A 15,059-nucleotide genomic window follows, 5' to 3' on the forward strand; every position below is an offset into this window, starting at 1 on the left:
TGATTTTGTTTTTATTTTTGCCTGCATACAGCACATCATTCTATGTATATAGAATGATGGTCAATGTAAGTCCGAGTCGGTTACGAGTACGGTTTGTATACCAATCTGACGCTGTAGAGAATGTGAAATCGTTAGATGTGCGTGCGCAACCGTTGGAGCGCAAGTCGATTCGCACTTGGTCAGATAAAAAACGGGACGTAACACGTCGTGGAAAATAGGACGGCACGCGTTGCTGAAAGCCGGAGTGGGAGACATAGCGGGAAATGGGATGGAAACACGTAGTGGAAAATGGGCGAGGCAAGTAGTGGGGTCGGGGCGGGACACATTCCGAAAAACGTGATGTAGGAAACTGGACAGAACAAGTTTGGAAAGGAAATACGTACCGGAAAACGGGGAATTGAACTAACATAACAATACGAATTTGCATCATAATAAGTTACCAGTCTTAGAATACGCAATAAAAACAACAAAATAACTGAAATTTTACTTTGATTCCTTTTAAGAACTTCAATTCACGCATGCGATGCCGCGGGCAAAAGCTAGTATTATAAAAGCGAAAAACACTCACTCACTCGTCACGAAATCTCGAAAACAATTGAGTCGATGAAGATAAACTTTGGCAGGAAGGTAGATTGTGGCTTTTTGGAAATTCCATTCCTATGAGGGTTAGATAGGGGTTGTATGAAACTTCGTCAATTTTGAAGTGAGTCACATCAAATTTTGCATTTCAATTGGTAGTCAGTAAAAATTATAATTAAATTTTCTTAAAGTAATTAATACTTTAAGATTTTATCCCCATAGGGATAAAATTTTCTCATCCTAGGGGTTGCAATTTTGTATAAAACTTCGTCGCTTTTGAGGTGAGACGCATGAATTGCATTGAAAATTGCATTCGCATTTTAAATGGGAGCGGGGGTTAAATTGGACTTGCAAGTTTGTATGGAAATAGGCAAGTCAAGTTTTAAGTAAGATAAATTAAATTTTAGACATAAAATTGTGTGTTTACATTCATATGGAGGTGAAATAGCGGGTGGAAGCTTAAATGAAACCTCATTACTTTAAAAAAAGACGTAAATTTCAATAACGTTTGTGCTTAATAAACAAAGATATGTTGCAAGAAACGGGACCACCAGTATGCGATAAAATGAACGAGGTTTTACTATGTTTAGAACGGTCAAGGGCTAAAATACAATACATTTTTTGTGTATATATGTACGTATGTTTGTAACGCCGTAACTTTCGAACCGTTGGTCTGATTTGAATGGAATTGTTGGACAAATTTGAAAGAATGTAGGATGACATTCTTTCAAATTTCATCAAATATTCAAACGATTTTTTAAATTCTTGGTGTAACAAAGTCGGTTAAGGCGTTTTTGAAATATTCACAATTTTATAAAAACTTATCAAAAATTTATTGTGTTCGGGAGGTCTAAGCTCGTGGCGAACAACTAGTTATAAATCAATAATACGCAGACGTTATCATCTCTTTATTATTATACTATTTAGACTTATAATTTTGGTAAACAGTGATCCCGTAATTTTGACATTCATCGTGTTTCAGTCAAAAAAGTGATATTTATTTATGTCACGTGGTTGTGAGGGATAATACTTACCTAGGTACAGTGCCCCCGCAAGTCGAGCAAAATAAAAAGCGGGACGACCGTACCATCCTTTTCTAGAAGCAATTCAGGCCAATTTCGAACCCTAATAACTTCGTTGTGGATAAAACAGGAAGCCTGCATTTTTAGTAATTAAGCAGATATTGTATAAACACTGCAAAATTTCATTCCATTTGAACCAATAGTTTAAGAATTGTAACTTGTAAAAGTTTCTTGATTTTGTCACTCACTCACTGACTGACCGATCATCAAAAGTCTAGGTACTTTTAGCACACATAGAAGCTTCAAATTTAGAATACAATTAGTGTTTTAGTGAAAACCTAAATATTTTGTAATTTCGATCCAGTTTTCTAGATACACCAACTGCATTAATAATAACTGTAATCCCATATAAATATAGGAAATTACAAAATTACATTTGCAGTTAATGAATCATGGTACCTGTATAATGGAAAGGGTGTGCCAGGGTGTGTTCAGCCCACGAAATTGAACAATATTCCATAGGAAAATATGTCGAAACAATTTTCAAAAAAAAAACTATTTTCCATACAAATTCGACTTATGACTACAAAAAGAAGTAAGATGCCATCAAAAACATGCTATAAAAACCCGCAGTCTCATGTCTCGCAGCTTAGTTTTCTACCGTAAAAAGTTGTGAGATCCATGTAAGGGACCTTCTGTCAGTTATTATGTCAGCTATTATGTCTGTTAAGTTATTATGTAAGTTATTATCATATCAGTATTAAAAGTCTTTTAGCTTTTAAATAAATAGATCGACTTAGCCATCGCATGAAAACAATGTATCTTACAAGTAGTCATGGGTCGAGGGCAGAAACAAATATGGACACAATGGGCATAAACTTGGCATATTTGGCATAAATGAGTTTACGTCCAAATATATGCCCAATCACTGGGCACAAAAAATAATAACATAGATTTATAAAAAGTAAAGTGGGAAGTTAACTTTAAATGAAATTTAATATCAGTATTTTGTAAATCAATTTTTTTAATCTAATATCAGCCATTAAATAATCAGTCTTGTTGTCAAATCACAGTTTGAAAATTAACGTTATTTAAAGGTAATTTTCATTGATGTATCTAAGTAGAAGTATTTACATTAATAATATGGCTTGATTTTGATGTCTACACACACACACTTATCTTCATTCATCATCACTAAGATTAATATTTGATGCAACATCAACAAATTCTAGTTCTTGGTTTCTTACAGTAGGTATTGATGGTTGGGAATCAAAATTTAAAAAAAACTGAATCATCTTGTTGTGTGTGTAAGTCGGTAGTCCCAAAAAAATTAATACGGCAGCATACAGTGTGTCTGAGCAGAGCAACTGCGACTTTTTACTGCTGTAAACTGTTCTGTACTATACAGAGCAACCAAAATATTAAGGTTTATGACAATATACTAGCCTTATATATCTACATCATCTGAGCGTTATGTCCCTATTGCATTTTTTAAGCCTTGATAAGGTTTTGGTATACTCAATTACTTATTTGAATAAAAAATATATATAAATTTTCAGGTAAAGTTTATGCTTAGACAAAAGGCATTTATTCGGCGTTTACAGGCATTTATCGGGCGTTTACTCAAAGCGCCAAAAATGCCGGGGCATAAACCCATATCTACTTACAAGTAATACATATTATATTATATAGTTTAGTCTACGGCGCCCCACTCGATTGAATCTCTCGTCTCCAAAACAAATGTGTAATTTTTCCAAGGTCATCGGATGACATAATGAATTTCAACACGGCTCTGGGAGCATTTAAACTTGTCAATAAACCGAGAAGTGGTGACGAGATCTAGACAACCAATTCCAGTGTCATTTAAATTTCAGGACCATTAATTTCTTATAGATACTCACCTAAATCATCCCACATCAGAAGGACTTTGGTGAGAAACCAGTGTTGATGGCCCAAACTAAACAATCTAATCATGCGATGGCCAAGTCGATCTATTTATTTAAAACCTAAAAGATTTTTAATATTGATATGATAATAGGTAACTTACGTAATAACTTAAGACAGAAGATCCCTTGAGTAGTGACTAAATAATAAATTAGTCGACTTGGTATTCCATGGATCTGTTTTGATGCCATAATATTTAATGCTTTTGTTACATATAGGTAATTTTATTCAGCTTCGGGGGCTGACTGCGTCAAAACATACATCAAATAAAATCTTGTTGGATTTTCTGTTCTTCATTCAAAATGCAATAGAGAGATAATATATGAAAAAACAAAATATGTTGAGAAATCCAACAAATATTTCATACCTGTAGGTAGGCATGAAGTGCCAGGTACCTTTTGAACTACTTTATTATATCTACATACATTGAATGTAATTATACTCTTTCATTACATTTTAGAAACCACTTTATGGAATTTCAAACGAAGAACAGAAAAACCAACAAGATTTTATTTGATGTATGTTTTGACATAATCAGCCCCACAAAAGTATTAAATATTATCTTGTGGCGACATCTACCACGACCAAACGCAACGAATAACAAGTCACACAAGTGATCCACGACTTTACGGACAGATGGTACTACGGTCGACTCACTACCTAAAGCTAACAAGCCTAGACCGCGCAGACAGTGCGTTTTCGATTGGAAGCATAAATACAACCTCCGACATGACACCGTTGGAGCCGTGTGGTTCCCCAGGCGCAACACCTAGCCTAGTGGGAAGATCTTCCCTTTGTGATGGTCGAGCATGCTACAACCTAGCTCCCGCTACAATCTAATAATAATATCTTATTAATTAATAGCGATCCAAATGGCTACATGCTAGAGGTAGAGACAGTTCTTTTACAATACAACCAAAGGTATAGTGATGATAATACCTCAGTTTTCAATTTTAGTATAATATTTAGAAATTATTTTTTATTTCAATAAATATTCAACAAAAAAATTAAAAAAAAATAAATTATATTTTATTTTGGTACCTTAGTGAAAATGAAAATGTTGTCAATTGACAACTTTGGATAAAAGGCTACAGTTTGTTACACAGCTTCTTCTTCACATGCACAATAGAAGTCAGCAGTAGACTTAGTTTTATGTAAAATTTTGATGTTTAAATTAGAACAGATTTTAATTACAAAGACTACAGAGATAATTACAGAGAATTTAGACAGATATTAAATTTGGGAGTCAAATTTTGAAGTTAACAATGTTAAAGTCATACAATTTAATTTTTAGCTGTTTGTGACATACAGGCTTTAAGTACAGACAGACACATTAACATTATTTGTATTGATGTGGATGTTTTATGGGGATTAGCTTCTGCAGGGGCTTCGTCCACATCAATTTCCTTTCCGAAAAAAGAATCTAAAGAAAATTTCAAATTGTATGTGTCACAGACTACTGGCTGGTTGTAAAGCCGTATTTGTATATTCAAAACTTTATAACTTTTTAGTCAAAAGCTGGGCTTCAAGATCTCATATTCATGAATGCAACCGGGAACACAATCAGATTCTCTTTTGACCCATTAACTATAAAAGTCCCAATCTCAATTATTCCAATCAATAAATTGGTATTATTCAAAGTAGGTAAATGAAACTGCGACAAATAAGTAAAAATAAAAAGTCTTAGTTTTAATTTTAACTTTTAATAAATTATGATAACTCGGTAAATGCTTGAGGTTTTATTAATCTAAGGTGCTTACCTACATTATTTGGCGTGATGCAGTCGCCAGCTTGTTTGACTCAGAGTTCTGTGTTGATTCAGGATTGTTCGAATTCAAATGTACACAACTTTCACAATTCTTTTGTAATGTTCACTAAATCCCAAGCATATTTTCGCAGAATTTCAAGAAGTGGGCCCACAGACCACACGTACATGATTCACCGAGTCCTTCCTTCCATGGTAGGTACGAAGTAGGGTGGCAGCTATGGCACTTATACTAATGAAACCGTAACTACACTGTACCTACTGTAGCAGTCATTACAAAGCACATTTTTTGGCATTGTAGATTATTGTATTAGTGGAGATCTCAAAGACATTACTTCAAGATTATTGAGTGAAAAATTATAAAAGTAGGTAGGTACACCACAAAAGTTTCAACTTTACCGGGGTGATCCGCCTTTGGTCCTTTTTTTTTTTTGTTTATTCCCTCGTTTTATTGAGGAGGCAAAGGGTACTAGTCCATACAGCCAAGTCTTTTGTATTCGTCTTTGGTCCTGCGTGACGTGAGTGGCGGGCGAACATAGATTAGATAGAATCCTAGAATAGACATTTTTTTTTGGTTTCGTTATCCATATGGAAAGGCAAAGGAATATAAGTCCATACAGCCCAACCAAAGATTACAGTCAGTTGCCAGATTCTATTTTCAAAAATCTGTCTCTGGTATGGTCTGGACAAACTAAGAACGCTATACACCATACATTTTTAATAGGACATATTACGCAAAGCTCACTTACTGTGCCGACCCTACATGAGTGGGATAAGGTCAAGAAGATTACGCAAAGCTCAGCGCAGATGGCGTTACTGGTACAACTAAGGTACACAAACATTGCCAATGGAGGCACAAAGAGCCAATTTTCAATATTGTTGCAGATTTACGACCAAAAATACCTTCTACGCAATCGTGGTGTGAGTTTAAAGGAAAAAGGAAGAATTTTGTGGATTATCCTGAAAATTATAACACTATTTTAGGTTATGTTCTGCATTATTTGGTCAACTGTGGCCATAAACTGATATAAACTTGATTTATATCTTACCTGTATGAAGTCCATGTTTTAATAAGTCTTCACGTGTGAAGTGTTCCGAGCTTCTTTTCGACCATTTACTAGCTCGAAAAATTTACAGCGTGAGGCGTATTCCATAGTTTTCGAAGTTTTTTATCTTATGGAAAATTATTTTTCCCAATATTTAGGCACCCGAATATGCTACATTGTTATATATTTTCACAAACGAATGCATAAACATAATGAAAGGATTAGTAGTATTCTAAAATAAACGTTTTAATCGACATAGCAAAAGGCTGCAAAGCTTTTGTGTACCTACAGTGTTGTACTCTGGTGGGATAAATGTGCAATAATACAGGGAGTATTAAATTTTAATTATTAAATAAAACTAAAGGTCCCATTCACTATCATGTACCTGGTCCTAATAATCGATATTAAAGGTGTTGCCAGGTGCCACATCTCCGGTGTATGGTCAATCAGTTTTAGGTTTTCATGCGAAGTTTATGGTTGTTTACATTTTTATATTCACGTACCTACAAATACTATTATTTTATTTTTAATGTTTCATTGTATTCAGAATTTTGATAAGGTGCGTAATTTGTTTCATCATAACATTAAATTATTTATTTATTTTAATTCTAGGTAGGTGTACCTTAGAATCAGTTTCGTGCGTTTCTTGCATTGACCTAAGTTTCTTACAATCGTGAAATTATATTTGACAGCAAGTTGACAGCTGATTTGTCCTCGTGAAAGTCAAATTGACACTTCTTGTCTTATTTCGATTTATTTTTGTGAGAATTTTTGTCCGTCTTGTCTTCCACAAAGAAATTGTTCTTTGCCTTTTTCTTTAATCTACCACTTATTGAAAACAGAATGTCGACGTCTCCTGGCGCGGTGTAAGTTTAAGAATGTACGACAGCACTTGTGGTGCCGCTGCCAGCGGGCAATGCGGCAAAGCGCAGCCCGACGGGGACGCGGCGCCTCCTAGAGAGCCTCCACAGGCGCCTCTGGAGCAAGATTATAGCGGGTTCGATATCGTCAAGGCAACACAGTATGGGGCATTCTTGCGAGTCAAGGAACTCATCGAAGCTGGATGGGACGTCAACCAGCCGGATCGCGAAACGGTGACACTTCTTCACTGGGCTGCTATCAACAATCGGCGGGAGATCATTCAGTATCTGTTGGCAAAAGGCGCTCGGGTTGATGCCGTCGGCGGTGAACTTCAGTCCACGCCTCTGCATTGGGCGACGCGGCAGGGTCACTTGGAGGCCACGGTATTACTGATACGCGCGGGTGCCGATCCGTCGCTGCGTGACGCCGAGGGCTGTGCGTGTCTCCACTTGGCGGCGCAGTTCGGGCACACGGCCGTGGTGGCGTACCTGGTGGCGCGCGGCGTGTCGCCGGACGAGGCGGACGCGGGCGGCATGACGCCGCTCATGTGGTCGTGCTGGAAGGTGTCGGCCGTGGACCCCACACGGCTGTTGCTCACACTCGGCGCATCCACACACCCCACCGACTGCTCGCATGGCAACACTGCTCTGCACTGGGCCATACTTGCTAGGAATACTACTGCCATATCTACACTTATACTGTATGTAAGTGTTATTTCTTGCCAAATCTTTTCTATAAACATCATTATCTTAGCAACAAGAAGTCCACTGTTGGACATGGGCTTCTGGTAGGTCCATACCATAAAATAGTTATAAGAAACATATTAATAACTACCTTACTAGGCTTATAAAACGGATCAAGTGATGTAGTGATATGATTTACAATATATTCAAATACAAATTAAAGAAATAATTATTTGTTATGCCATTTTAAAATTTGGCATGCAAAGTCAGCCCAATAATAATTTAGCTAGCAAATAAAATGTTGGTAGGCAATGAAATAATTTAGACTCTTTTGTTTCACAAACAATCATGGTCAGCAATTTAAATAGCTTTATATTTATGTCAGAAAAATAATTATTTGGGCAGCAACATTTGGTTAGAAGAGTTGAACAGCAACTATGTTGAGGTCTGTTGGGGTCCAACGGGTACTGATGTTGATGGTGGTAGTGTTGGTGATGATGATGGTTGCTGCCCAAATTAGCTATTCGGCTGACCAAAAAATTATTCTGCTTTTCAAAATGATATAAATTGCATTGCAAACCAATTTAGAAATACCTGCTGACCATAGGTTGTTGTCCATTTAGATTTTTTAGTGTGTTGAATATATTTTTTCGCTTGTCAAAATATGATCTATTCTGTTTAAATGACACTCTTAGAGAAATTACGATTATTAAATAACAATCATATTTTATATTTAAACATCAACAACACTTGCAAAAACTTGTTGATTATGGAAAAACTTGGTAAAAGCAACTTCTACAATTATTTCACTAAATCAAATCTAGCTATATACTTAATTATATCACTTAAACTGTTTCATAATTATATTCCTACTAAGATAGTATGAATCACTTTTGTATATCTGTGTCACGGTTAGCACTAAGTTAATATTATGATGACTATTTGTGTCAAAATAAAGTAAAAAAAAAAGTTATATCCCTAGATATGCAGACAGACTTTTAAAATCCCTATTCTATTACTATTTCTACTTTTGCTTTTTAAATTGCCAAAGACTATTGTTATATTGTTACTGTTTCAATACTACCTATGTCACAGATTATCAATATTAAATTCCTTCATAGATTATTATCAATATCCAAATATTGAATGAATGAAAAAAATATTGATAACAATCTGTGATACTGCCTTGGAATTGATTTGACGTGATTGTGCTAAAATAGACGAAATATTATTGATGATTATAATTTGTTGGATTTCTACTTTAGTGGGGCTTTTCCATAAGGGTTGTTAAAAATTCAATTAATGAAATTTAATTTACCAAATTTTAATGGTATAGGGCGATGCTAGCCTCGATGTACCCAACCTGCGTGGGGTGTCGCCTCTCATGATGCTGCAGAGCAGTGCCGACTCACTCTGGGTCGGAGCCAAGGTCTCTGACAAAATCAAGGAGCACACGCTGGCTTCAACCAAGAGACATTTCCTCAGAAGGTTAACATATGATAAGGTGATTATTGTTTTTATTTTATTCTCTAATCCCATGCATGTGCATTTCAGGGTGAAATTACCATGCTATTGAAGGTCAGGTTATGTTTTATTTCATGTAGACCAAATTTCATAAGAATGGACTAATATATGTGACTGAATGACAACTTTGAATATCAATCTAACTTGGAAAAGCCACTTCCGGTATCTGGCATTCCTCTACACAACAACAAACGTCGTACACATACACACCTTTTTTTCAGGTAGGAATGGTAAGTCTCTCCGCAGTACATTACCAAAGTCTCTCTTAAACTATCCTAATCAATGATCTAGACAATACTGCATGTGTAATGGTAAGCCCTTCTGGAATGATATGGACCATCACTGTTTGAATGACATTCTTTCGGATTTTCTTCTCAGCAGTGGTCGTTCCGAAATGCTATATAATAAATAGTTTAGTAAATATTATTTAATTTATAATATGACGTGAAAAGGGTTGCGACCACTGGGTAGCGGTTCCGACCAGACATAGGCTTCATCTAATCCTCTTTAAGTGCCCAAGACCGATCGCTGATATCGAGTATAAGAAGTATACCACAGAGAAGTCATCTGTTTGTGCAGAAATTCCGGTGGTGGTGTGTGGTGGTGATGCCGTTCATGGCGTTCTACCTGACGGGGCTGGTGCTGGAGATGGAGGCGCTGTACGTCGTGAAGGCGTTCCTGCTGGTCTGCTTCTATGCGTTGCTGCACTTCATTTCAAACATACTCTTTGACGACGAGCTCAAAAACATTTTTCCTCTTAGTGTCTATCTGGCAACTAAGGTGAGTGGGCGCTGAATTTAGTGAGGACATTTGTCTGCTTCTCCCGCGCAAGTCTACACGTTTAACCGAATGGAATTAATGCTGGAAATTGTGTACATCTACCACACCGAACCTTGCCCTCGCGACATAAGAAAATAGGTCTGTTTGCTTGTTGGACACGCTAAGAATTTTCATGAAACTTTTGTTGTATAGCTATTAAGCCTGAACATGTAGGATATTCATTTTGAAAACTGGAACATGACGCAGCATCATAATAGAACAGCCACACTATAAAACATACTAGAAAGCACCATAGCAAAAGTTGTGCAGCCTGATAAGCTTATTTTGTTCTGGTATAAAAATGTATAAAAAAGACCAGCTGCATGATAGATTACATGAGAGTGGCGCCTTGCAATCATTTGTGCTAAGTATCTGCTGACGAACAAAGATCTAAGATTTAAAATATCTCCAGCATATAGGGAACTGGTAATACGTACGGGCATCTGCTAATCTTAAATATCTTACATAGTCTAGTGGTCAAACTTGGTATTACTAGGCAACACAAACAATAATATATTGTCGAGTCAGGCGCCGTGTTTCGTTTGGTTTGCAGGCGTGGTTCTACATCACCTGGGTGGTGTTCATCTGGGGCGCCGTGGGCTGGGCGCCGTCGCTGCTGTTCGTGCTGAGCTCGGGCGCGCTGTGGTTCACGTTCCTGCGCTCGTGGCGCTCCGACCCCGGCGTCATCACCGCCTCCAAGCAGGACAAGTTCAAGGTGCGCTACACTCATATTATAAAAAGGAAGTATTTCTAAGTATGTGAGGTGGTGCATGTGGTCTTAGGAATTACTGAACTGATTTGAAAAACGTTTTCACCAATATGTAGAATCGACACAGGAATTTCCAAATAGGCGAGAACAATCTGCCGACCGAGTAGAGAAAAGATACAGTTCTTTTCGATCGCTGCTGTAACCGTGATAGATTTATGAATGGTCTTTTTTTGGGAAGAATTTAGGTCTGTAGAAAAGTCGCTTAGCGACAGCGTGGAGCTTTCACGTCAGTCGTAATAACCGCTTTTGTATTGGAAGGTGAATAAAAAGAATCAGATGATGTAGCTGTAGCAGAGCTGTGTGCTGTGTGCGCAGACGATCGTGGCGCTGTCGGAGGGCGGCGGCGGCTTCGAGCCGGCGCGGTTCTGCTCCGCGTGTCTGCTGCGGCGGCCGCTGCGCTCCAAGCACTGCTCCGTCTGCAACCGCTGCGTCGCCAAGTTCGACCACCACTGCCCCTGGGTCGCCAACTGCATCGGTCTCTTTCTTACTCCTACAGCTTTATGTTATACTAGCTGCTCCCCGAACCTTCGCTCGCGTGGGAACTTCGGGATAAAATGTACCCTATGTGTTATTTCAGGTCTTGTGTACCAAATTCTATAACAATCCGTCCACTACAGTTTTGCGTGGAAGAGTAAGAAACATACACACACATACATACATAAATTTTCACAAAATTTCGCATTTATAATATTAAAAGAATTAGAAAGATTTCTCCTGTAATTCTCCAATCAACTTTGATAATTTTGTTGAAAAAAAACTCTCAAAACATAAGATATTTTCCGAACATATAAATGTTACCAGGCGCCAAGAACCACCAGTACTTCATCGGGTTCCTGGCGTCGCTGGTGGTGATGTGCGTGTGGATGCTGTGGGGCGGCGCGGCGGCGCTGACGCAACGCTGCGCACGCGACGACGAGGCCGCGCTGCTGGAGCGCGCGCTGGCGGCGGCCGGCTGCGACGCCTGGCTGGTCTGGGTCATGCTCAACGCCGCCTTCCATCTCTTCTGGGTCTCCGTGCTGCTGTGCTGCCAGCTCTATCTGGTCGGGCCGCAGTGTCTTTTCTAAATATACTATAACTCGATCGACACCTTCGCGTTTGCATATTGTGATACCGGTATCACAATATACAAACGCGAATACAAGTTTTTTTAAAGCTTTTATAAATGTACTTTCGAGTCTGATAAATATTTATATTTCATTATTCTGCAGGCTGTAAACTGCCGTTTCGTAACAGCTTCGTCAAAACTGATATTCGGAACAATGTACATTGCTTAATTCATATGTGATCTTTATATGAACGGAAATACTAACATTGTACGTATTTGTATAAAACAATTAGATAAAGTGACCGTGTAACTGTGATGGCAACTATTATCTGTAGTTATAAGCTAGCGCCCCGTCCGGCTTCGCTCGGGTAAAGCCATAATAAAATAGTAGCCTATGTTACTTCTGAAGGTTTCGTCTATTTAGGTATTTTTGTTTCTCATAAATTCATAAATTACAGGGCCGATTGTGATGATTTTTTTCTCAGAGATAGATTGTAATAATAATCATCAGCTTAACTAAATTTAGCCAAGTCTATCGAGCTCCCGGTTTCATTCGGGAACGCCGTCGTCGCTTTACAGTCTAAAACGAGATAAACTAATTTATCGAATACCGAATGAAACTTATCGTTAACGAATGATCACGTCGGCAGGTGGTGTGCCTGGGCATGACGACCAACGAGCAGCTGAACCGCGGCCGCTACCGGCACTTCCAGTCGCGCGGCGGCCGCTCGCCCTTCTCCCGCGGGCCGCTGCTCAACGCCGCCGACTTCTTCCAGTGCGGGCTCTGCGGCCTGCTGCCGCGCCGCACGCGGGACTGGGCCGCGGCCGACGACTGCGACCCCATGCTGCCCGACCACCACGTGTAGGCTGCTGCCGCGCCGGCAGTGAGGCTGGGCCGCGGCCGACGACTGCGACCCCATGCTGCCCGACCACCACGTGTAGGCTGCTGCCGCGCCGGCAGTGAGGCTGGGCCGCGGCCGACGACTGCGACCCCATGCTGCCCGACCACCACGTGTAGGCTGCTGCCGCGCCGGCAGTGAGGCTGGGCCGCGGCCGACGACTGCGACCCCATGCTGCCCGACCACCACGTGTAGGCTGCTGCCGCGCCGGCAGTGAGGCTGGGCCGCGGCCGACGACTGCGACCCCATGCTGCCCGACCACCACGTGTAGGCTGCTGCCGCGCCGGCAGTGAGGCTGGGCCGCGGCCGACGACTGCGACCCCATGCTGCCCGACCACCACGTGTAGGCTGCTGCCGCGCCGGCAGTGAGGCTGGGCCGCGGCCGACGACTGCGACCCCATGCTGCCCGACCACCACGTGTAGGCTGCTGCCGCGCCGGCAGTGAGGCTGGGCCGCGGCCGACGACTGCGACCCCATGCTGCCCGACCACCACGTGTAGGCTGCTGCCGCGCCGGCAGTGAGGCTGGGCCGCGGCCGACGACTGCGACCCCATGCTGCCCGACCACCACGTGTAGGCTGCTGCCGCGCCGGCAGTGAGGCTGGGCCGCGGCCGACGACTGCGACCCCATGCTGCCCGACCACCACGTGTAGGCTGCTGCCGCGCCGGCAGTGAGGCTGGGCCGCGGCACGTGGAGGCCGCCTCGCACCAAATATGTGTATATTTTGTAAATCGGAGTGTGTGAGACGTGCGGCGGAGTGGCGCTTGCCCGATCGTTAGCTTCGTTGTGATGTTGACGTTAATGATATTTTGTATTGCCGGCGAAAGGACCGCATTGCACTTCGAGCAGAAGAGCAAACACTTCTATTTAGTGCAAACACTTCTATTTTCATATAAGTCGCGGGCGACGCAGCACCGCCTCCCGCCTTTCATGTAAATACGCTTATTCAAACTTGTCCTTACCTAAAGTATTATATTTATAGTGGATTTTATCTGTTTGATTTCTACTCTGATTCAGAGAAGGACTTAGTATATGATCAATAAAAGTGTATGTAAAAACTATTACGAACAAATATTTAATTCTAAATCAGCAGATATAGTGAATATGCTTTTGAATGAGAGAACATGATATGATTCGATGGCGATCGTTGACGTCGCGTTGTTCACTAGACGATTATAATTAGAATGTTTAATTTGCTTTAAAATTTATCTGGAATGGTTGCCTGATATTCTGTGTTTTTTACCGTTTGGCCGTAGATCGTCCTATGTTTTCTAAATAATACTGAATTTTTCATCTAGCCAGCTGCGTGTGCCATATTTCATAACGCCTCGCCTACAGCTAGGAGTGACGCGGCTCGCCTCGAATCATTCGGATGGATATTGTGAGCTTAACTTGACATCATTTTGTTAACTTACTCAGTTATTAGTCATACTAAAAGCTAAGTACATATTGTGTAACTTACTTCGATGTACCTATTATTACAAAAATATTGTATAGATATTATATTATGAAAAGAAACCAAAATGCATTTGATTTATTAAATAAAGTACATATTTAAATATTGTGTATTTCTTTACTGCTTCACAAGCTGCTTGTGGGGATATAAAAAAAAAAAAATTACTACCTACTCTGTTATTAAAAAAGATATTAGCTTATTTACTGATTCAGCTGTTCCCAGTAACACGTTTAAATCCAGTCCATCGTGTTAAATTGAAGCAGAGTGTAGTGTGGGTGGCGAGAGGCAAACACGGAGTAGTTTGTATAAGCGTTTATTTGTTAAAATAAAGCTACACAAATCCGAAGGAATTATAATAAACACTAATTAATATAAAAGGTCGGATAGCACGTCCGGCCATGACAGATTCAAAGGAAGAAGGGAGAATGAACCGGATACGTCAAAATACAAATGTTGTCATACGTTTTAAATGAGAAAAGGCTGTGGTCTAGTTTGTTGCGCCGCCACTCCTTAACCTGAGCTTTGGAAGTCGGCAGTAGACTTAGTTTAAGTAATGTTTTAACGTCATGAAGTGATGTTTCCTTTTCCTTTCCATTGACATCCAAAATTGAAAAAAAAAGAAATTTGAATTAGAATAGTAAGTACTTC

The 15,059-nt window shown here is 40.0% G+C and overlaps 1 protein-coding gene across 1 annotated transcript; it reads left to right on the top strand.

Moving 5' to 3' along the window:
• Positions 1–6,818: 6,818 nt before the first annotated feature.
• On the top strand, positions 6,819–14,516 carry Hip14 (Huntingtin-interacting protein 14). The gene is made up of 8 exons (XM_053744167.1): positions 6,819–6,915; positions 7,199–7,921; positions 9,237–9,404; positions 10,004–10,204; positions 10,797–10,958; positions 11,328–11,487; positions 11,814–12,052; positions 12,708–14,516. The coding sequence occupies exons 1-8, from the start codon at positions 6,886–6,888 to the stop codon at positions 12,921–12,923; spliced, it is 1,899 nt and encodes a 632-aa protein (XP_053600142.1). The 5' UTR covers positions 6,819–6,885; the 3' UTR covers positions 12,924–14,516.
• Positions 14,517–15,059: the final 543 nt, after the last annotated feature.

Source organism: Plodia interpunctella, chromosome 4 (genome assembly GCF_027563975.2).
Source record: "Plodia interpunctella isolate USDA-ARS_2022_Savannah chromosome 4, ilPloInte3.2, whole genome shotgun sequence".
NCBI lineage: Eukaryota > Metazoa > Arthropoda > Insecta > Lepidoptera > Pyralidae > Plodia > Plodia interpunctella.

Excerpts from the sequence above, each read along its gene's own strand:
- Hip14 (XM_053744167.1), top strand. The coding sequence starts at position 6,886 with ATGTTTCATTGTATTCAGAATTTTGATAAG. Across the intron at positions 6,916-7,198 it reads GTATTCAGAATTTTGATAAG|AATGTCGACGTCTCCTGGCG; the intron begins GTGCGTAATTTG and ends TATTGAAAACAG. Across the intron at positions 10,959-11,327 it reads CCAAGCAGGACAAGTTCAAG|ACGATCGTGGCGCTGTCGGA; the intron begins GTGCGCTACACT and ends CTGTGTGCGCAG.